A 23,895-nucleotide genomic window follows, 5' to 3' on the forward strand; every position below is an offset into this window, starting at 1 on the left:
AGGCAACAAGGACGTTTCCTCTAAACGAAATTAGTATTTCGTTGGAGACAGGGTTGGTGTATGGTGTGAATTCCGGGGATTATGGTTACAACAATGTCAAACCAGTTCAGTAGCCAATAGTGAAGAGTTTATTTTCAGCTGAGGCTTGATTTGTTTTCTTTCATGAGTCAAATATCCAGCAAGTGCCCAGCTTGAGGATCTGCACAGGCCTGCTCTGTTATGTGCTGTATATGTATCTTATGCAATCTCATCCTTCACGCTCACAGTACATCTCCACATCAATTTCACAACAGCCCTTTCTCAAATTTTCTCATTCTCACTATCAGTATATTTCCACAGACATCTCCCGGTTAAAAGTGTCAGGTGAGAAAATAAAGCTTATTTTTTAGCATAACACCATCCGTAGAGTAGAAATTGTACCAAAAATGCAATGATAAGTGCGCTCCGTGATTATTTAGTCTATATTATGAGAAATATTGACATGAAACTCCATCACCTGGTTCAAATATGAGCGACTGCCTCTGCCAGAGCTCGTCTGAAAGAGAACATGCGGATGCCAATTGAATGAGGAACTCCCTCATGAGATCGTCTGATGACAGGATTAGATTGACTTGAAAGCTTGGAGGGGTTCACGTTTGTGTTCATGTTTGCCAAAACGCAATATTGCCAGACATGTAATCACTGTATGGATGTTGCATTGTGGTAGAAAGCATGCTGTGCACCAGGTCAGCATTGCATAGTTGGATTCGAACAACTTGGTAGTGGCACTTCTTGCTCCAAAGCGTCATCCCTCTGTGATCTCATCGCTAATGATAACTGACTCAACTCCAAACATGAGCGGGGTGAGAGATTAAAATGCTGCGAGGCACCTACAGTGCAGCTACAGTAAACCAGGTCCATGATGTAATGTGTCTCAAAAGCAACAGGGCGAGGTCTAAACACATGAAAGTCCGGGGCCAATTGGAAACAGATTTGACCTGACAAGTGTGATTGTAGCCTGTTGTTTCAAGACAAGACCTGTGTGCGTGCGCATGTGTGTGAGAGAGGAGAGATAACACTGGGGAGTTAGGTGGCGGGCCTCAAATTTCTTTTTACCATCCATGAAATCCACAAACACCGCGCAGCCAGGGGAGTCTTAAGAGATGGAGATGAGCCTCGAGGTGCAGCTGATGAATGCGCAGGACCAGCCAAGCAACATAAAAAGAGAAATCTTTGTAGCCGTTGAAGTGAATTTTGACCAGTTGTTTCTAATTAGGTCCGGCTCCTGGGATCAGCCCAGAAGATACGTTCCTCCTGAACGTCTCTGCTTCTATAAACAACCCTCCTCTGGTTCTTGAGCTGACTGGGGCCTCAGACCTGGCCCCCGACACTCACCTAAGCCAAGAAGTCTACATGACCTTGCTGCTTGCTGCACTTTTGACTAGTAATAATCAAATTTGGAATATTTGTTGATGACATAGAAAAGAAATATTCACAGTTAACACATTATACCTCATATCAGTGTTGATTTTGGTGAATGTATATTACTTTTAGTCTTTTGATTTTTGTAAGTTTCAGTCAAATTCTGTAGTAACACAAAACTGAAAGTACTGAAAGTGACGTTAGCGTTACCTCCACATCCAAAGCTCTCGATAATGTTGTGTTTTTGTAAATGTCGACATGCTGGGCTTCCTGTTCTTCGTGGCTTGTCTCAGCTGTTTTGTTGCCGCTTCTTGTCTCATTTTCAGTGGGATTTAGTTCATCTAAATCTGTTTTTTTCATCAAAGACCTGGTAACATTAGCTAACATTACTGGCAGAGACATAACGTTACTGAAATTCCAGATGCTTTTTAGTGCAACAAGTTACATCAACTTCTGAAGAGGAGATATTTCTGGGTGGCCGACGACACTGTTTTACTAATTGAATTAGACTTTGTATTAAAATAGTAATTAGTTTATTTGTCCATCTTACACGTTATGGTTAATTTGTATTTGTTGACTGAAAACAAGAACAATGATGACATTCATTCTATTTTTTTAAGGTTACGAATGTATTTAGTTTTATGATATTTTTTTCACTTACAAAATTAACATTGTAGCAGATGTAAGCAGCATACAGTATGTTAGAGCTGGAAGGCAGAAATGCTGCATCATGACCGGGTAATAGGGCCGTCATCTTTAACAGAGCGGTGCTCAAGTGCTGCCATTTCTTATTACCTCACCATGCCACTAGACTCGTGTTCCTCTTCCCCTCATTCTCACCCTTCTCACTTATTTTTCACTCTCTTGAAACACAATTTTCTCTTAATTTCTCCCGAATCCTTCACTTCCATTGTTACCTTTTTCTCCCCTTCACATAGACTAATCGCCACTTCTCCCCTTGAGTTAGAAAAACAAGTTCACCTTTGCATTATCACCCCAAACGTCTGCTCAGGCTATTATCATCTTCTGAAGTTACCTATCCAAAGCCTGTTATGAATCTTAATACCGCATGCCTTTGAAGCCAGTATCACAATGCATACCTTAGTGAAATATATTCATCCTTTTCTCCCACACTTTGATCACTAAGTAGGAGTGAAGCACAAAAACTGTTACAAGAACTCGAAATTGGACAAGTCAAGCAGAGGACAGGCAAGCTTTGCAATCCTTTATGAATGACACAGCACAATATTATTTCACTGTTATTTATGTTTTAGCTTTGCTATTCCAGATTGCTTCACTTTATAAAAGCGAAGTTCTGAATAAAAAGAAGCCAAATGCATACAGTATTCTAATTCCGTTACGAACTAGCTTCAGTCCGCTACTGACAGGAAAGATGAGGGAAGATTGATTGCATAACTCACACTGATTCGTCGGTGGAGGCTTGATACAGCAGTGGGGTAATCCTGATCCAGCGAGGGGGTGTCCTCACCCGGCCCTGCTTCTGTTCCACATGTACAACTCTAACTGTGTGTGTGTGTGTGTGTGTGTGTGTTTGTGTCTGTAAAGCAACGTGTTCTCTCCTCCCAGTAGTCTGAAGCACTCTTTAAGGTTATTTATAATCGAGGTTTTTGTTTGCAGACTGGGTTGTTACCTACACTGGCTTATCTCTGAGTTATTTGATAGAGTAGTGAGGTCATGGATAAGAGTAATTTCTACAAAACGAGCATGCAGCGACTGGGAATTAATGAGTTCCAGTGGCTCAATGGCTTGGTAATCATTCAGACAGGCTTAACCACTCCTTTATTTTATCTGCCTTGATCTCAGACTGTTTGTTCACCCATCCACAGAATCTCAGGTTCAAATTTGGGGAAAATGGGCTCACTAGTGAAAAAGTTTTGGTTTCTGTCAACCTGTTGGTTTCCTTGTGAAACAGTTTTGTCAAGTCACCTATCTTTAACCCCACATTTTGAGGATTTTCCTCTAATCTGTAACATGAAAATAATTAATTCCAGTGGATATATTAAAATTTAGGTGTTACTGATTTACCACAGATTGACATTTACTGACATAACTGATGAAACTGAATTAAGCTGCACTTTGCAATTTTCTCTATCCACTTGGAGGCAATACTCGCCCAGAAGTTCTGAATAAAAAGAACTTTAACGGGCTAGAAATCCCACATGTTTGACATGTAATGGCCTTGTAAAGTTGTTATGGCTAACATGCTAGCAAACTATACGCTGTTTACAAATCAAGCAGACATGGAGCAATATTAGCATTCATTTGGAGTCATGTTTCTGGCCACCAGGAATGCAAGTCCAATATTCACTCTCCTTTTAGCTCTGTTTTGTTTTTTCAACCAACTCCTGAGGGGAACATCTTCTTCTCTAGCTGCTAATGCTCCACTATGCAAACAGGTATTTGCAAACTTTGTCTGTCGTTTATTGAGACTGAACCAAAACTGTAAAATTGCGGGTCTTTGGCTAAAACCAAAACAAAAAGCTGAAAGACACTAAAATGCTGTGTAGAGCTGAGGGAAACTATAGAGTTTGGTGATAGGTCTTTGTGGGTTTGTCACAACAAGCAACCCCACTCACTATACACAGTCATTTGACCCATTGTTCATAGAAAAATATACATTAGTGCAGCTTTAAAACACTGTTGCAGCTTTTTACAGCTTTTTTCAAAACACATTAAAATTTGAGTACAGTCCTAGTTTTGAGATTTGTCGCCATTCCCATATTTGATTTTGTTCTAGTTTTTTTTATTTAAAGTTTTATAATTATTTGGATTTTCATTTGGTTATGTCTTCACTTATATTTACTAAAAGTTTTATTTAAATAGCGCATCTGAAAATCAAAACTGCTTATAAACCCAACACAACTAACTGCACTCTAAACTGTTTCCCCTATATTTACTACTAGATTTCAAAGTTCGCTCCAAGAAACTTCCTGGGAAACTATTTGGAATTATTAGGACTCGTAAAATAAAGCATTTAATTTCCCATCATGAAGGTCTAAATGCCCTCTCCACACTACTGAATCCTGGTGCAAAAAGACTGAGTGTATAGTGACTGGCATCGGCCTATAAAAGATGTGTATGTTTTAACAGTGGAGAAACTGCCCCAAGATTGCTAAAAACTTGCAAATGTTATTGGGGCCCTTAGTACCCTTAAAGGTAGCTACGGCCCTGCCTACCTACCTGTCCTTATTTATTTTGTGATTTATGAGACTTGGCTGTTTTAACAATGCAATTCCCCACTGTGATTAATAAAATACTGTATTAACTGTCTGTCTATGTATCTATACTAATTGTTTTGGATAAATGTATAATTACATACATATAGCTAAGTTTCTATGATGTCAGAACTTTTTCTGTTATGCAATTTCATGATTTTTCTTTTCAAAGAAATCAGTTTGACAGACAGTCCAGCTCCTGGGAAAAGTGGCATTGCAGCAGGGTGGAAAGCATTAAGAGCTTTCTGTGATGCCCCGAGGCAGGCTCATGTGATACCCTGCAAGAGAAGTGCTAATATTTTACAGTCAGCTTGGTATTTACCAGAAGCTTGTATCGTTCACCTCAGATTAAGACCAAAGTATCAAAACATTCTGAGGATGAGCAGTGAACCTGCTTCTCAGCTCTCTTCCGAGGATAATGCTCCTTTACTTAAGGAGGGGTTCAATTTTTGGTCATGTGGAGTACAAAGAGAAAAACTCACAGTTTGGGGGGTAAAACCTGGATGCCTAACATGACGTTGAAGTTAGGCATCTAAAATGTGACACCGCACACGCTTTGCTTATGAGCCACAGCCGTGACGTAATCCATGATACATAGCAGTGAAATGTAGAAAATCCTCTTTTGTAAAACACGAGAGGGCGAAGTCAGCCTGTTTGATTGATGGAATTGTTACAGAGTCTACTTAACAATCCTCTAAATTTAGATCTGATTTCGTATCCCTGTTCTGAGCATGGATTTCTGGCCTGCGACCCAGGCATTACCTCAGTCATGGAGCTTTGAGTGAGTGTGGTGTGCTTGAAGACTGGGCAGAGAGGCTGCTGTCATCCAGTCGTAATAGCAACAATTGTAATGTTGAACTGAGCCCAGTCTGGAGTGTAATGGCAAAACAAGCACAATTGTTCACATCCAGATATATTATTCCTGCTGCTGCAAAGTGAAAACATGCTCATGTTAGTGCAGGCCTGCTCACGCAGCGAGGTAAAGAGGGCTGGAGGAGCCAGGTGGTCTGGGTTTCCTCAAAGCCTCTCTTTTACTCATATATCTTTATTTGCATTTTGACAAATGTTCCTGTTGTTGTGAATAAAAAAAACAGTGCATCGAGTCCACGTCATGAGCTGTAGGTTGATGCAAGAGTAGAAAGCAAGAAGAGATGATTACATACACCTTTACTGAGCCTGGGGTTTTCTTTGAACTTCATTGGAATTAAAGGATACATACATACATATACTCCGAGTCAAGAACAGTTGTTCACATTTAGTATGGAAAAAAATAAATGGGTGTAGAGTGGTTAAAAATACATAATAATCAATTTGTCACACAATAACTTAGCAGAGAAATCTTCTGTTGCAAAGTAGAAAAAGCATCTTTGAAGAATATACATATTAGGCTGCTTAAAGTTGCTGTAATCAATATTGTTATATTAACAATGGATCAAATGACTATGTGTAATGTGAGAGTGGGGTCACTCGTAGTGACGAACCCACAGAGACTTTTTAGTTCACATTAGCTCCATTGAGCGTTTTAGCGTCTTTCAGCTCATTGTTTAGGTTTTATGTAATGCCATGTACGTTTTGGTTCAGTCTCAACCTGGACATGAGGTTCTCGTCAACCTTGTTTTTCCAGACGCAGCAGCAGCTGTTTTCAGCAAAAAACAACCTCTAATAAACCCACTATATGCTACCTACCCAGCACCAAACAGCAGACAGACAAAGTTAGCAACTAGCTGGAGAACCACAAGCAAACCATTGAGCAAAAGAGCCAGATATTTCCCTGTGGAGACTAAAACAGAGCTAAAAGGACTTCAAAAATGTTAATGTTGCTCTAATGTTAATTGTCTGCTGGATGTGTAAATAAGCAAACATTTGCTAACACGTTCACCATAACAGCTTCGTGAGGCAATAATGTTGACTTTACAGCTTGTTGCGCTGCCCCCAAGTGACCAAAAAAAAAAATCAATTATTGCAGACCTAAAAGTCTAAGTACAACTTTATAATTTTGTGGTTTTGCCCATCATTCTTATCAGTTATAATGACCGTGTACTCGTAGGGTTAGTTCCTGAGATCTGAACAAAACGTCTGGTTAGCTAAACTTACTTGGAAGATGAAACAAAGCTAACAATAAAATTATTGCCCAGTTTTAAACATGCATCACAGTTTACAGACTGACTTCCTGGTTCAACTTTGACCTCCACTAATTACCATGGTTACTGAGCACACCGTTTTCTTGTGCAATGAGAATAAATAAAGTGATTTTGATAATCTGTCTAAACTGTTAGCTCCTTTACAAGTCTGCCTGCTTATGTTATTTGCCCTGTTGGAGCGTCGTCGCGACATTCCCAGATCTCAGCAGTTACTTTGGCGAGTGCAGTGTTATCATAACAGATGGATATGATGGCCAAAACTATTTAAATAAGACGTAATAAATCAGAATTATCCTTTAACTGTGTGGATTTGGACCCCTGACTTTCCTCCTTACACTGACTGAACCACGCTGCCTCCCACAAACTCAACCCAAACCCACTAACTAAACACAGATGCCAGAATCTCTCCGCAGTGTGTAATACCTTTAGCAGGGACTGAAACCAGCGCTTGTATATCAAGGAAGATTCCTGAGAAACCCGGCTCTTTCCATATCAAAACAATGTAGCATACATCAAAGAATGTGGGCAACATTATCATTCGTTTTCTGCTCTTTGTTTTTCGTAGACCTCGGTTTCATTTGTTCACACCCTCAAGGAACGAGCGATGAATTCCAAATGATGCACTGACTTCTCTTGGTTGAAACTTCATTAATGCTGCATTGAATTTCCCTTTCAGGACCCACCTGACTTCCAAAATGTGCTTATAATGTGACGAGGGTGCATAGTAAGCAGCTCACTGTATGTTAATGCACAACATGTTGATACAGCTCAATAAAAATGCCTTTCATCCTCACTGGACTTGAATGTTCAGGAAATGAAAAGCATGTTTCCAGGTTATAGACAGTGTCGTACAGGAAATGAATGATGCATGAAATTAGATTTATGAGTGTGGGAAATCAATGCGTTGTCAACATCCATGATATTCAACATATGAGGTTTTGTTCTGTCAAACATTACTGTTGCTTTCATGGTTCCCGTTTACTGCATTTCACACTTTCAACAGCATGAAAGAATTCAATGTTAACATGTACGGTGACGCCATGTTTATGTTAGAAATATTTCTTTCTACAACCTGTGTAATGTGCACATTTCAGGCTGTTTCATTTCAAGATTCTTTTGGGGAAATTTCAAGAAAAGGAGTAAAGTATTTTATTTTTAGAACAGCAGCAAACATGTCGTTCACACGTTCCATTAATGACATGAATATTTCATGAGATAACGTGTGTAATGAGCATTCAAAACAGATTTCATCCAACTTCATGACTTGAGTCGCACATGAAACAGAGGAAGCATAGCGTGCTACTTACACCAGGCATGACTTTCAAAATAAGCATGCTCCCATTTCCCATGAAACAGGGGTTTGGGGGCTTGAACTGCTCAAATACAGTGCTGTGAAAGACTTTCTACTGGGTTATCTTTCAGCAACACTGGCAGCCAAAGGATTACTCATTTGAATGTCCCTGATAATATGACATGGTCTTAGAAAATTATCGAATTACCAATAAATAAAACTTTTTTTTTTTTGCTCAGAATTCAAGAGATACAGTAAGTTGTTCTGGTTTATACCATTCTTTTTGACTCTCTGTTGGGAAATGAATGTAGAGTAGATGCAAGGCTCCATGGGAAATCAAAGGACAAAATGTTCTGAACTCATACACATGCTATCAGACATTTAGAGCCCATTTTCCCCTGAAATATCTAAAATATGATATTGAGTCCCAAAAACTCTTATCTTGATTTAAGATTGATTTTTGCCTTCAAAGCGCTGACATCAAACAGAGAGAATCCACAAAGCTTTCACCTGCGTGTGTAAACAACATTCAGCAGTGTCTTTAATACATCAAATGAAGTTTGATGCATATTCTTTTTCAGCCAACATCAACATTACAGTGTTGCTTTTAAATCTAAGAGGACATATTGGGACAGCCAGCCAGGGCGTAGAGATTACAGGGGAAACTAATTTATGAGTCCTTTCTCATCTGACTCTGTAGTTTCAGGGCTGAAGAGAAACACTGCAAAGGGCCTGATGTTTCAGCCAGCAGGCGATTACAGTTAGTGTTCTTTTACCATTTTCTTAAACCTTTGCATTAAAATTAAATATATTTTAAATAAAAGAACCACTTTATGTACACTTGCTCTCAGAAGCAACTCCTATACCTAATGATACATGGCCTGAGTAGCATGATTCATGAAGTATCTCTTGCTGCTGCTCGTCCCAACAAATGTAAAACTGACAAGTGTGAGGCTGCATAGGCCATATAGTATAAAATGTAGTAAAACATGGACATAGTAGACTGTATGTGGCGTCATCTGTACTGTAGATGTCTGAAAGGACATACTGAAGCTTGGTTTTGGGGTTTACCTGGTACTTCATTGTTTACTAGTTTTCTGGAAACAGAAGTCCAAAATCTGAATTTGAATTTGGTCAAAAGTCCTGGGTGAAGGTGATGCTGGGCGGGTGGCAACCACCTCAGCCGACAGTGCTAGGCTGAGAGACCTGTCAATCAAGGAGAATACACACACCTTAATCACTCATTAAAGCTGCATCAATTGATATTTTGGCCACCTAGGGAAAGAAGTAGCGTGCTAAAGTGTTAACAAGCTATTTGCTATTTACGCGTCCAGCAGACACCGAGCAATATTTGGAGTTTCGATTTATTTGGAGTGATGAATGTAAGCCTGATGAACGTAAGTACAATATTCACTCTCAGTTCAGCTCTGGTTTAGTCTTCACCAACTCCTGATGGAAGTATCTGCTAAATGTCCAACTTTCTTCCCTGGCTAGCTGCTAACTTTGTCTGCCGTTTGACGCTAGGCAAGTTGCATACAGTGGGTTTATCAAGAGGATTTGTGCTGAAAACAGCTGCCTTTGCGGCTGTAAAACCAAAACAGTATGCTAAAAGAGGTTAAAGAGCACTGTGTTGCTGAGGGGAACTGCAGAGTTGGGTGATAATTTTCTGTGGGTTTGTCACTACAAGCGACCCTTTTCACACGCAGAGAGACGCAAGCTAGCTACCATTTAGCTAACAAGTAGCAACAGTGGTGACAGTATTGAAGCTGTAAATTAATCTAAATTTCTAGGGACAGCAACTGATTTAAAACTGGAATGGGACTTAAACACAGGTGTAATTTACAGGAGGGGATTGCAACGATTATATTTTATGTGTAAGCTTCGACAGTTTGGAGCGGATCGTTCATTTGCGGAGAGGATTGTAACTTTCTGTTTTATTGCTTGGTGTTTCTCACCGTCTGTAGTAAACAACAACAAACTCAATAAGTTAATATGTCTAATAAGATTGCATTTTGTTGTACTTGATTTTTGATCGTTGGTGATGTTGTGGTGGTGGGGCACTCTGCTGTCTGACACTATGGAGCACTATTCTGTTTGATTTCTAGTCTTTAATTGTAATGTCTTTTGTTGTTGTTGTATTTGTCTCATAGTTGCCACAGACACAAAAGGTATTTCTAAAATCATAATAAACTTAACTAACTAATTAACTAACATGACACATAGTCATTTCATCCACTGTCAATATGAAAATACTTTATTTATTTATTTATTTATCAGGGTCAGCATGCAATAATTCACATAACTGTGAGGTAAAGGTGGTAGACCTTGGGCAGGCTGAAAATGTTACAATTGCTTATTGGAGCTTAACTGAACAATCATTTTCAAAACTTAGATGCAGATTAGAAAAACTAACAGTGACATGCTTCTGTTCTTGTGTGAAAAAAACATTTGACTTTGTATTTTTATTGAAGTAGTAGGGGTTTCCTGTTGATTTTAATACTTGTTTTTGATCCAGCATTAAACATAAGCCAGTAAACGCATTACGGAATTCCCCAGACTACCATATATTTAGGTAGTAAATACATAACCAAACGGAGTAATAATAGAAACAATTTACAAGCTCATGCAATCCAATAAATCGACACCACAAACTAGGGTTTCTCTGACACAGTCAACAAACATTTTAAGATTGAGAGTGTTTCAGTGATTTGGAGCTATTTAGCAGATTTTCAGGATCAGGGCCGCACCTCAATCACCAGCATTCCCATAAATACCCACCTAAACCATCTCCTCCTCTTTCGCTCTCGTATTCTGCGCCACTCCCTCCCACCCATTTCTTTCTCCTATTTTTCCCCTCCTTGCTACTCTCTCTGTGGGGGGGTCCCGTCGTGCCCGGGTGCTACAGCGGATTCCCCATGAAGCTTACCCACACAAAGCAATAGACATACAAGAGTTCAAGCTTCACTCCTAATCTTTCATCAGTTAATCACTTAAACGCATCTGGTGATGGTGTGGTGCTATTTACTAAAGTATTTACTGCAGGACTGTCGCACTGTATTTCATTGTACAGTTGTTCATGTTACTGTGCCCACCTGCCAGTCGTGGACCCAGGCTGTTTGAGGGGCAGGGGGCGAAAAAAAGAAGAAGGGCACCAGCTGTATGCGGTGCGGTATATGGCAGTGCATTGCGTTTTCTCCACTGACAGGGCACCCACAGGCGCACTGGATCATGTTTTCTACCATAGGGGCATCCAAGAGGGCACTTCTGCGGCGTTTTTTCGAACATAGGGGCACCGGGCAAGAGTCCACCAGTGCCACCTGCTGTAGAAATATGGTTGAAAACTGGGGAAAAGGCACTTTAAAGCTCGGCTTTTGTTTCTTTCAGGGCCAGACATCGCACTGATTGTATGGGTGTTGTCTGTATTGTAATGAAATAAGACATCTGTCATGCACTCTGGGTGCCATTATCTCTAGCCATGGATACACGACACACACATGCGCATATTCTCCACCTTTAGGACAAGCACGCGCCATCCAGCAGGTTTTTAGTGAGTGGAGAGGGGTGAAGGAAATGATCCATCACTCAGAGTAAACTCTAAACAGCCTAATGACACGTGGCAATATAAAATGGAAAATTCAAATAAACACCAGTGGGCCTGTTTGGAGGCACTCCTGGTACAATAGCCCAAACACAGGGCATTTGAGTAATCATTACTAGTCATAACTCAGCACACTGGAGATGTTAAATAAACAGTATACTTCTGTAAGGCATATACAACAAGGCCCAAATTTACTTTAGCCGTATCACAGGAATCTGTGAGGTAAAGGACACTCACCAGCCATGCCAGAGACACTATCTTATAATGTCATGTCATGTCTTTTCATCAACAGCGGAGCCTTTCTGTTAGCCTATTAGAAAAACGTACCATTGTATGTCGCCTTGGTGGCCTCTGAGCTGATTTGTAGCTGTTGTATGACATAGCAAGAAACCCAAACTGTTTTCGAATCCTTCGTAACTTGACAGTCTATACATAGCCTGTCTGATTTATGACACATCTGTGCCTCAAAGAGTGCTATACGACATACTGTATCGCCATTTTCCAGCACGCTTGCTTTGCCAGCTCTACCTCTGTGTTTTAGTTCAACTGGAGGAAAAAAAAGTAGAAAATCATTTTCACTATTACTCAAGCACATGCTTGTTACAAGCCCAGAAATGATTTATAAAACCATAAGATGGTGAGCATCCAGGACAGATGTGGACGCTGACCTCATAGGTGAAACCCTACCTCTAATTGGCTCCTAATTGGGCTTGATTACACAGCTATTAGGAAGAGTTCTCGAAACCCAGCCAGGCCAAGCCCCGTGGTGGGGTTAACACCACTGCCAGATACTATTATAAAGCCCAGGTAAGGTGTCACCACAGGGCTAAAGCCCAGTGGGCCCTCAGTTAAAGCCCAAATTGAGGCTATTACATTACTGCTATTCCTGAGTACAATTTTATGCAATTTAAAAGCAGACAAAGAAGTATAATCACTTAATAAATAATGTTCTTAAAGGATTACAGAGTGGTTATTGAAAACTACCTCGTGCTGTAGAACGGTAGTCTGTAACACTACAGGCTCTTTTTAATCCTTTTGGGGTTTTTTTTGGTGCTTTATTATGAATATGTCGCACCTCATCCTTCACACGTCAACATGTCAACATCAAAAGAGATCACAGCCACCTGCACACAAATCAAAATTTCCATTCCAATCCATACCCCTGCCCCTCAATACAAAACAGAATCGAGAAAAAAATAACACAAGGCAGCACCGTCTCTCAAGTTTGAGATACAAAGAAGCCAACGTACATCTTGCCAAGTTTGTGAATAGTCCAGCAACAATCAAAATGTCAGATTCGTTCCACAGAAAGTTCTTTCAAAAAATGAAAGGAAGAAGAAACTACTAGTGACAATAACGATAACAAAAGATGGAGAAAAAAGACAGAATTATACAACCCCTTACAAGAACAACCATAAACCAGCTCATGTACCTAACAGTTCTATCTATTTGTCCTCATGAATGAAAATCTTTCAAATAAGAAAGAAAAGTAAACGCACAGTTTTGCCTCTCTAGAGTTAATCTCGCTCATGGTAAAACTTTTGATAATTGGTCAAGGAATAACTTTTCCTTCCAAGATAACAAAATATGTTTCCTTGCAAAGTAATTAATCATAATTAGGATCCTGCAATTTCTGTTATCTAGAAAAAGATCAGGCATGACATTTAAAAGTTACAATGACTGACTAATTTTTCTAACACTGATTGAGTGGAAGCATGAATAAATGTCCCTTCTTTGCGTTTGCATCTAGGACAGATTGGGGAGTTATCTTTTGAAATCTTACGCATCCTCCTGCAGTAAAATGTATGCATAATTCAAAAATGAGCCTCTAAAAAACTGATTTTTAACAGGGAGGCAAAAGAAGAAATTATACAGTGTGACAGAATAAACCTTATCAAAGCCTGCAATAACAGATTGTTTGGCCACTTTGACATGTTTTAAGTTTATATGGTGAATGATGAATGTAAATCCCATATTCCTTTCTTTTAGCTCTGCTTTTGGTCTCTACTCCGAGGGAAATATCTGTCTCTTTAGCTGCTAAATGCTCCACTATGTTCACCAGCAACCCGACTGTGTGTATCTGCCGTTTTTTAGTACTCTTTATCATTACGTCTAGGCGGGATGCTGACTTAGAGGCGTTCAGTCATGATCCCACAGATGGCAGCTTCGCACCATTGGCTCCTCAGCCAAGCACATACACCAAATGTCTGAACCTGCGGTTCCTCTCGTACTGAGCAGGATTACTATCGCAACATCATCAGTAGGGCAAGACGTTCTAATCCCAGCTCACGTTCCCTCCAGGAAGCTCTGGGGGCATCTGTGAGAAGAGCAAACTGTTTAAACTCACTCTAAGCCGAGAGGAGCTGCAGATTAGGGTGCTAATTCGCTGTCGGTTCATCACAGTGACCCCTTTCACATTAAGGGCTTTTCCATCCGCTGGTTAAACCAGAGTGGAAACGCCAGATATTCAAAAAGAAAATTTGGCTGAGGTGGAAAAGTTGGAACTGCAACAGGTTTAGGGACTAAATCATGACATACATGAGGCATGTGACTTAAACGTCACTTGTCACTGAAGAACAGAAAAATGGCGGCAGATGAAAACTGTGTGGAGCGATCCTCCCGTCGGATTGGAATCCTCCACTTGATACGTGAAATAAACATAAATGCCATATTTCCATCATGTTTTGGACCCAGTTTTCCATTGTTTGGGATTTGACTGCCGCTCTTTTACAGGTCACATCATCTCATCATCTTCTGCAATGGTTTAATGGGAACCGACTGGAGAATTAGCATCACCAACTGTTTATCTTGATGCACCCGACTCCAAATAGTTCCCATAACTTTAATCCACATTTTCTTTTGCTGTTTTTCTGGAAATTTAAAATTGCAGTTAAAATTTGCGCTAGATATGGATGGAAACTTGACTATTGTCACATTGTTTTCATATTGTCTTTTGATACATTGTTCTTATAAAAATATCGATTACAGACGCTTTAATGAGGGAATCCACAAAATGAAGTTGAAGTTGTAAGTACTGTTTTAAAAATCTGTATTAGGGCTGCTATATTTAGTTCTTACTTACTGGCTTTCTCTCCATTTTGGGGAACAAGCTGTTTTATGTTGTGCGAGGTCAAATGTGACCTAAACTTTGAGCCATTTTCACAATATCAATCCAACATGTGCCTGACTATCCTATTTAAAGTTGGTTTCATACATGCTAAGACTTCTATTAGCTCTTAATAGTATGTGTGAAAAAAGCCTTACATTTATGTCATTCTGCTGGTCCCCTGACAGCCATTACTAACCCAATATCCTGTTTCAGAGAGAGTGAGCCTCCAGCATGTTGCTTTTGGCCCCTCACCAAAGCGCGAAAGTATGAAAATTACCCATCCAGTCATGGCCTGCAGCTCTTTAAAAGCCATCAGCGTTCCTTTTGACAAACCTCCACATGGCTCAGAGGCCAGATATGGCTGGCAGAACACAACTCTGCCCTCCGCCACCACCGACCACAAAACCTCTTAACTCCCTCCCCCCCCTAGAGGAACAAGGCTGTTTTGAGCTGTTTGTAAGGCCGCAAAATTCAACGGCCACGAGGCCTGGCGATTATAGTTATGCATAAAGCCCAGATAAACAGCATCGGCTTCCTCTCGGCTTGTTATCAGCTTTCTCATGCACTGGTTGGCCAGCGTTTTACCCCCGCTTCGCTCAAAGTGTCACATCTCTCTGGAGCGTTGGATCCAGAAATAGCTTGACACGCTGTCTCTGGGTGTGCTCTCCTTCTCTTTTTGTGGGGATGTGACACCAGAGGCTACTAGTATGCATTTCTTTCACTGCAGTGTCTTCCAAATGTGTAAAAGTCACGGGAGGACCACTTGTACTTCGAGTGATGCACAAAAATACGTTGACACCGAAGTTCAATGACGCTGTCAAGAGAAGCAGCATTGCCTCACAACTGACAAATACGAGAAAACATTGTCAGAAGTCGAGAAAAACTGCTATTATAGGTCTTCCTCTGACTTTACAATACGAAAAGGTTCGCCCTCCCTCAAACTGAGTCAAGTATGATTAATGCTGCTGCTGTTGACATGAAGTGAACAAATGAATCAAGCTCCATCCAAACCAAGAAGGAAAAGCATCATTCAGAAGCATTCGGGATTACTGGCATTCCCGAGGGGCTGCGGTATTTGCCAGATTCCTCAAACACATTCATGCACAAACAGCGTCAGGTGTCAGGTGCTGCTTTCAGTCTTGCCAGTGTCAGGTTAGGATCGTTAAGAACGTCAGGCTTGGCACTGTGAAGGGTTTGATAAATGGCAACGCACCAGGAACCAGGCTTTTACCGAAACAGATGCTTGCCTTTATGAATTGTGGCATATCCTCAGTACTAGACTTTGCGTCACATTTCTCGGTTAGCCAGCCTTGCCAGGAATGACTTGGAACCGGTGTATAAAAACGATCCTGCTACACAGCTCATGCAAATGTGAAACGTGTGTGTGTTCATTTAAATTGCAGATGGAGTGTGCTTAGGGAAACCGGATGCAAAATGAATCACATTCTCTATGTCCACTTGTGGTCTCCGCGTGGTTTTGGTGTTTTCGAGCGTTCGACGGCTGGTCATTGAAATTGCTTCCTTTGAAATCTAATAGTCCCAGTTAGCTCTGTGTGTTTAACTATCATCACTGCGAGAGCTGGTTTTGCTTGGCATTTCACCGTCACATGTATGAGGTCATTGTCAGGCGCACAGGCATTAAACTGTTTATCTCACAGACGTGTGTGTGAAGTTTTGCAAGGGCATGTGTGTGTGTGTCAAAAGGAGCTGTCAGTGTGTTATGCTGCAGCCCCCTCCTGTTGTAACTGACTAGTAGTGTGGCTTACACATCATCTAGCAAGCCACAAGCTCATGTACTGGTACAGCACCCACGTGTGGGTGTGTGTGAGCGTGTGAATGTGTTTGCACCCTATAAAGAAATTGCTGATGGTTCACATGCAGAATGCCAATGTGTACATGAATGAAAGATGGTAGACACATCGAATTCAAAGCATAATTCCGCAGCTTGGGTCCGTAGCCAATGCTTCTATTGGTTAGGATTATGTTGTGCTCACCATACTAACTGCTGAGATCTGGGAAGACGGCAACATCACTACAAAGAAGTTTGGCAGGCCATAAACACTTGGTCACACCATCAGACAGGTTGTAAACAAGCCAATGGTTTAGCTAGATTTAAACCGAAAATGAGTGCACCTGAAATGTCCCTAATAATCCCTCATTGCACAAGAAAACTAACAGGTGATTTCTATTGTGTTGCTGAGTGACAAGCTAACAGGTTAACAGGTAACTTCTGTTGTGTTGCTGAGTGACAAGCTAACAGGTGACTTTGTTTTGTTGCTGAGTGACAAGCTAACAGGTGACTTCTGTTGAGTGACAAGCTAACAGGCTACTTTGTTTAGTTGCTGAGTGACAAGCTAACAGGTGACTTCTGTTGAGTGACAAGCTAACAGGTTAACAGGTGACTTCTGTTGTGTTGCTGAGTGACAAACCAACAGGCTACTTTGTTTTGTTGCTGAGTGACAAGCTAACAGGTGACTTCTGTTGAGTGACAAGCTAACAGGTTAACAGGTGACTTCTGTTGTGTTGCTGAGTGACAAACCAACAGGCTACTTTGTTTTGTTGCTGAGTGACAAGCTAACAGGTGACTTCTGTTGAGTGACAAGCTAACAGGCTACTTTGTTTTGTTGCTGAGTGACAAGCTAACAGGTGACTTCTGTTGAATGACAAGCTAACAGGATATAAGGTGACTTCTGTTGTGTTGTTGAGTGACAAGCTAATAGGTGACTTCTGTTGTGTTGCTGAGTGACAAGCTAACAGGTTAACAGGTGACTTCTGTTGAGTGACAAGCTAACAGGATATAAGGTGACTTCTGTTGTGTTGTTGAGTGACAAGCTAACAGGTGAGGTAAGATTTGTTGTTGTGGAAATGTTACAAATATACTGTCAGATCCACACATTACTTCTCACATGGTTTGGTGTAATCATCCATTCAGCACAGCTTGCTAATTTTCTCGATTTTGTGTTACGACGGGGACAACAATAGCCTGGACAGCACATTTTACGACCGCTCGCAGGTGGGCTAACACACGGCCTGTTGCAGTTACACACTGTGTATTTTTAATTTAGTTGTATAAAGATTGAATACTTAATTGTTTACAATGTTCAAATGGTAGTTCAAATCTCAGATAAAAAGTTACCTCCCTAGTGTATTGTCACCAATAGGAATGATGGCCAAATCTACAAAAGTAAGGTTGGAACAGGTTGGAATAAACCAGAATGATCTTTTAACTAAAGCTCCTATTTACAGTTGAATTTTCCCTGTTAATGCCAGGCATACAGGCCTCCATTTGTGACTCATCAAGAAACTGTGAAAACATGCTGTGTCTTTCCTACCTGGATTAGAAAACAAAGAATGACGGGTAGAGAGGTTTGCTCACCAGGTGTACCTGGAATCCAAACCAGACAACCTGGACACGGATCAAGAACAAGTCATTTAGAAACGTCAGTTAGACATAGAGGAATGTCTGCGAAGTCCCAGATTGTTGATATTGTATGAGTAAGCTAACATGCGGGAAATACAGTGACTAACAATTTTGTAAATGTTGGCTATTTTGATACTTGGCCATGTTCCAACCTCTGAACTCAGTTTAGCTTTATTTTAGGGGAATGAGGATGTGTCGATGGATAGGACAAATACCAACACTGATCTGAATCCAGCTCTCATGCTGGTGCTGTTACACATCTGAAAGCAGTAAAACGAGGAAGAGAGAGGGACCGGCAAATTTTAGATGGTGAATGAAGAATTTTAACAAGTTAATAAATACCTTTTTATACTGTACCTGTTTACAAGGTTGTATGTGAAGCTGAAAAAGGGTAAACTTTACACAGTGAACACCAACACAAAAAAGAAAGCTTCATTACCATACGTTTTTTTGTCCCTCCAGGGACATTTATTCTTTGTACATGTACTATTCTAATGTTATACTCTGTTTTAATCCATATTCATGCTTTGAGTTTGAGCTAACATGGACACAGATGTTATGAAAGTGTGCCAGAGGACCTGAGGACAGGATGACGGTATCTGTCTTATTCAGATAGTTGTGTTTGAATCTTGTGGGCAGATGGTTCTGTGGAACTGCTTGTCCTTCGCAAAGAACACTGAAAACCTTGAAAAGGAAAATCAGTTTTTTACCTTTAACAAAATATTAATATGCCATGATACTTTTTTCTTTAAATTCAAGCCTCAAAGGGGCATGAAATAATCTAAGAACCTTACTGATCTCTGCTGGTGACAGGCAGGAAGTACAATGGCATGAATATTATGTATCATTTTCCACCCAAACTCTACTGTTAATAAAGCTTCTGGTAGCAAGCTAATGAGGTAATATATCATGTTAAAAAGACAAAAGCATCACTTTGCTTTTAGGTCATTACAGTAATGCAAATAAACTGGCAACTGTGAGTGTATTGTAACAGTGATTAGAAGAACAAAAACGTATCAGTCATAAAAATTACAGGGCAATTGTGCACGTCATTCTAACCGAAACTCAAACAAATAGTCCGGTGTCTGTAAAATTAAGGTTTACCCATCTCAAGTGTACGACAAAGTTTCAGAAATAAATAACCATCAGTGTAAGAGCTGAAAAATCATTTATCAAAGTAAGCTAAATCTGAGTCTAACTAAACACAGTATGTGCTGACGAGCTCGACACATTTCATAGTGTCATAATAACAAATCTGTAACTACAGTCGTATCTATCAAACACCAAAGACCTGCTGTGTGTTGACCTGTCCAATGACAATACATTGATCAGTCAGAAAATAAGTATAATATCTGAAAAGAACTTTATGATAGGCTGAGCATAAAAAAACCCCCACGTTACAATGCATCGAACTCTGATTCCACTTTGTTCAGATCTTTTTGCTCTGGTTACAGCAAGACAGGTGAAATGTTAAACTGGCTTCAAGAAGCAGGAAGTGCGTGAAAATGCATTTAATATCAAATTGCCAAACTTTTTTGTTTTGTATCCAGTCTGCCCAGTTATCAGCTGCCATTTTGTGCTGTAACAGTCTTACTTTCATTTTCCTAGCTGATCTAAAGCTCCCGGTGAGGCAGGCAGTTCTGGTTTATGTATTTCAGTGTGCAGCCACCCAGCTGGATGCGGCCAGCAGCTCCATCATATCAGGGACCAGGAGGCTCGTTTGATTCTGAAATGGAAAGTCTGGCTGCGGCGGTTCTCTTTGGTCTATCATCTTAATCTTCAAAGTCATTCAGAGGAACTGAACCTCCTTAGTTGCTGCTTCTGGACAATCGGAATGACTCACACACTTCCAGTCTGCACACACATGCATATTCATTCACTCACTCACACACACACACACACACACACACACACACACACACACACACACACACACACAAACACACATACCTTCCTTGGAGGTCAGTCAAGCTCCACCATGATATGCGCCTCCATGAGACAAGAGAAGACATCAAAGAAAACAATTGTTGTCATTTTGCTGATAATCCTGTTTCACATCCCACATCAGAATACCGAACAGACTACACACACATTGTGTTCGCTGCAGCCAAATTCTACTAAACAGCTTTGTGGCTTGAATGCAGACTTTACGTGTAGTTTGATCATTTGTCACAGGGGGAAAAAGGCACACAGCTCAGTACTTCCAAGATACCTCAGGATGCTCTTAAACTTGTATTTTGCACTTTTTTTTTTTGCAAGTCGAGTGAGTATGATGATGGGCTGCCCCTTACGCAGCTTTGTGACTGAGACTTGAGTGTGAACTCTGAACAGTTGACTTGTATCATTGCTCAGAGGCCTCGGAAGTTTCAGATCAGACATGAGGCCTGTTCCAAGAACGCAGGTTTACTGAAATCTGAAACATGCGCTGATGTTAAAAGATCTGTTCTACAAAGCACCCTGGGTAAGGGCTTCATGGAACAGCCCCCTGACACGTTATAAGTACAGTAGTGCCAGCTTGTGGCCAACTATGGCAAACACATGTTTCTGAATCAACCAAAACTGCATGGATAAAATAGATCACAATAATAGTCCTCATAAAACCACCAGGAGAAAAGGTTAATTAATAAATAGTATCAACAATACAGGCTACTGTTTGCTTAATGAAATGTTTTGTCTAATCAAATCACGCCCATTGTGGTGATGATGAAGGTAATGATGATGTTTTTCATCTCCAGCAGGTGAACGTGAAAACACCTTTTGCAAACTCGTGCTGATTCCAGGTGAAGCGGACCAGTTGTTGGGAAATCGCTCTTTAGATAATAACAGTTGATCCAGGCTAACTAAAGTCACCGACAGAGGGCCTCATCAGCGTGCAATTCAACTGTAGAATTTATTTAAAAAACAAGTTACTGGCACTCGTTTTTGCTGCAGTGTAACTTTCTGCTTGAGTGGGACGCTTTTGTCGGTGTTTATTCAGATATTTCTGTTTAATCCAATTTGCATTGCTTTAGCTGATGCACACTATTCAGTAGTCAGCTACATCGACTTCTGAATGCAGTGAATCGGTAGTCAACATGGTCGAAGGACATAGATATTAAACTATAAAAAGTGACCGAAATGAATGGAATTAAGAAGCTTGAATATTGTTTGATTAAAAACAAAACATTAGCTCAGCCTTGTTTGCTCCAGCCTTAAGAGCATATTTTTGGACGTTGCATTTGTACATTTGGCCTTTTCTCCATTTGACTTTCCTCCTTGGATATATGATTTTTTCCCCCTTTGCCTCTACTCTGCTTTACTTAATATTTTATTTTTATTTCCCTCCTCTCTCCTCCTCTCTCCCTAGCAGTGTGCTTGTTATGTCCCGTGGGCCAGTTCATATAAAATATGAGCCATCACTGCAATTCCATACGTACATATTGAATCAACTTATTATCAACAACAAATTGACAAATCATTTGGTATTTTGATTAATTTCATCACTGCTATATAAGTTGTTTTGTGCTTAAAGGTTTGTCCCACAACCTTTTTGGTATATTTTAAGACATAAACAGTATGAAGATTGTTTTAAATCATTTCTTGCTTGTTTACCACGAGGTTTCCTGGGTGAGGCACACAGCTGTGACATCACACCAGTCAAGACCTGTCTTCATTGTCCAGTTGACACAATAACCGTTGGGACTGGCATCAACACTTACACAGTAAACTCTCCGTATGTTTAAGTGTCCCACTCTTACTCGAACTCACCCCTTCATAATGTTGCAAGGTGAAGGTTAAATAAAGAAGCAAAACCCCATTTCAAATGGAAAATCTCATGTGTCCCTGTAGTTTTGACATACAGTCATGCTCCTATTTCAGCTCCACTGTATCGCCTCACTTTGACAACAACTTCCCCTGAAACTCAAACTCAAGGCTGAAGGTGTCAGTCAGGAGGTCAGAGGGATGTCCTGGTTCTGGGTCGGATCCAGGTCGCTCGTGTCCCCTAAGCAACGGCCTGATTAATGCAAACACTGCGTTGCTATGGAGGCCGAGACACAATCAGTTCATACACTCACGGGGACTGACCCGGGACAGCAGAGCGCCCTGCGGACATGGAGGAGTCACCCGCTCAGGACAAAAGACTGGACTTTATAGGGGACTACGTGCTGCGGACCCTGAAACTGAAACAGGACAAATGGCAGAAGTGCGTGTCCAGCGAGGACAGCCGGCAGGTGCTGCAGGAGTTCCTGGACAAAGCCGAGCGGAGGACGCTGCTGGTGTCTCTGAGCGCGGCCGGGCTGCTGCAGCCCGCCGCCGCCTTCACGGCCGCCTCCAAAAACAAGGCGGTGTACTTCGTGAAACAAGGCAAAGCGGCGCTGAGTCCAGACTCCATGAGGAAGAACTTGGTCTACGGGGACTTGTCTTACGCTCCACTGGATCAGTTTTCTGCTCTAGTTGAGGAGGTAAGCAGCAGAGCGGAACATGTTAATTATTGTCAGGCGCACGGCTCTCCTCCACAGTGAGACTGCAGCGCTGTAGCAGGAGATGAATGGCTCTCCCTGTGCCCCATTGTTAAGCATGCGGTGGTCCAGTGTGACACAGTACATTTACTGAGCAGCCTACTTAAGTAGGGACTTCTACTTGCAGTCCACTACATTTCAAAAATTCAACCTGTAGCCCCCATGAACTGTGCCCCTGTGCGCACCCCACCCACCCCCACCCGTTTTCTCACTCCCAGTGCATTGTGTGCATTAGTTTCTAACTTGCAAAACGTTTGTGGTTGTGGTGGAAAGCAATAAAGCAGCCTACTTCCTAGCCTAGGCCTACTCCACTGCATGAATGTGACGGCTGCAGTTACTGCATTTACATACAGTGTTGCCAGATTGGTTTGATGTTTCCAGCCCCAATAATTGCTCAAACTCCGCCCAAATATGATCTATAATAAACAACCCAAATTCATTCATAAAACAGTAGCAACAGTATTGTGGTTCATCACAATTTTTCTATATGACATAATAATAAAACAACAATTCAAGTGTTCACAAGTGCGCTAGAACGCAGATAGGAGGCTACATCTTACAGGGCACATAACTGAGGAATATGATTTATGAATATATTTTTTAATATACTGACATTTTTAATGTGTCTAAAAACCAGCCCAAATCCTGTCCACCCGCCCAAGCCCATTTTACCGCACACAGTGCAACCCAAAACCACCCAACTGGGCGGAAAACCTCCAATCTGGCAACACTGTTTAAATACTCCTTATATGTAAATGCATTAAACTGTTACATACAGTAATATAATGGTAATATAGTGCTATAAAAGTGCCATAAATGAAAAATGAATAATACATCTAATAAAAAAACTTAATTCTACAACAGTCCAAAATAATATAGTGAACTACTACTAAAAATATATTATTTACCATAGTGTATTGTACAGGCCAGTTAAACACGAGTAAGATGAACTTGAGTAAGTAAAGTAAACCAAGATGTAATGTGTACAGTAACTAAGGTTACATAAGCACAATATATACTAAATGAATAAAGGCTTTAAGACTAGATTTTAAATAAGGGCCACTCTGCTGCATGATGGGTACTTTTACTTGTGATATTTAAGGGATTGCTTAAGTTCAATTTTTAATGCAAAACGTTTACTTGGGCTACTTTCACTTTAGCAAAAGATCTGAATACTTCTTCCACCACTGTATGCATCA

The 23,895-nt window shown here is 40.7% G+C and overlaps 1 protein-coding gene across 1 annotated transcript in view; it reads left to right on the forward strand.

Moving 5' to 3' along the window:
- The first annotated feature begins 22,040 nt into the window (after positions 1 to 22,040).
- The window catches only part of dnah9 (dynein, axonemal, heavy chain 9), a 143,900-nt gene continuing 142,045 nt past the window's right edge, over positions 22,041 to 23,895 (forward strand). The window contains exon 1 of the mRNA XM_044178887.1: positions 22,041 to 22,639. Coding sequence (XP_044034822.1) covers positions 22,289 to 22,639 — 351 coding nt within the window. The 5' untranslated portion in view covers positions 22,041 to 22,288. The remainder of the gene's footprint in view (positions 22,640 to 23,895) is intronic.

This window comes from Siniperca chuatsi, linkage group LG20 (assembly GCF_020085105.1).
Source record: "Siniperca chuatsi isolate FFG_IHB_CAS linkage group LG20, ASM2008510v1, whole genome shotgun sequence".
In the NCBI taxonomy this organism is placed as follows: Eukaryota; Metazoa; Chordata; class Actinopteri; order Centrarchiformes; family Sinipercidae; genus Siniperca; species Siniperca chuatsi.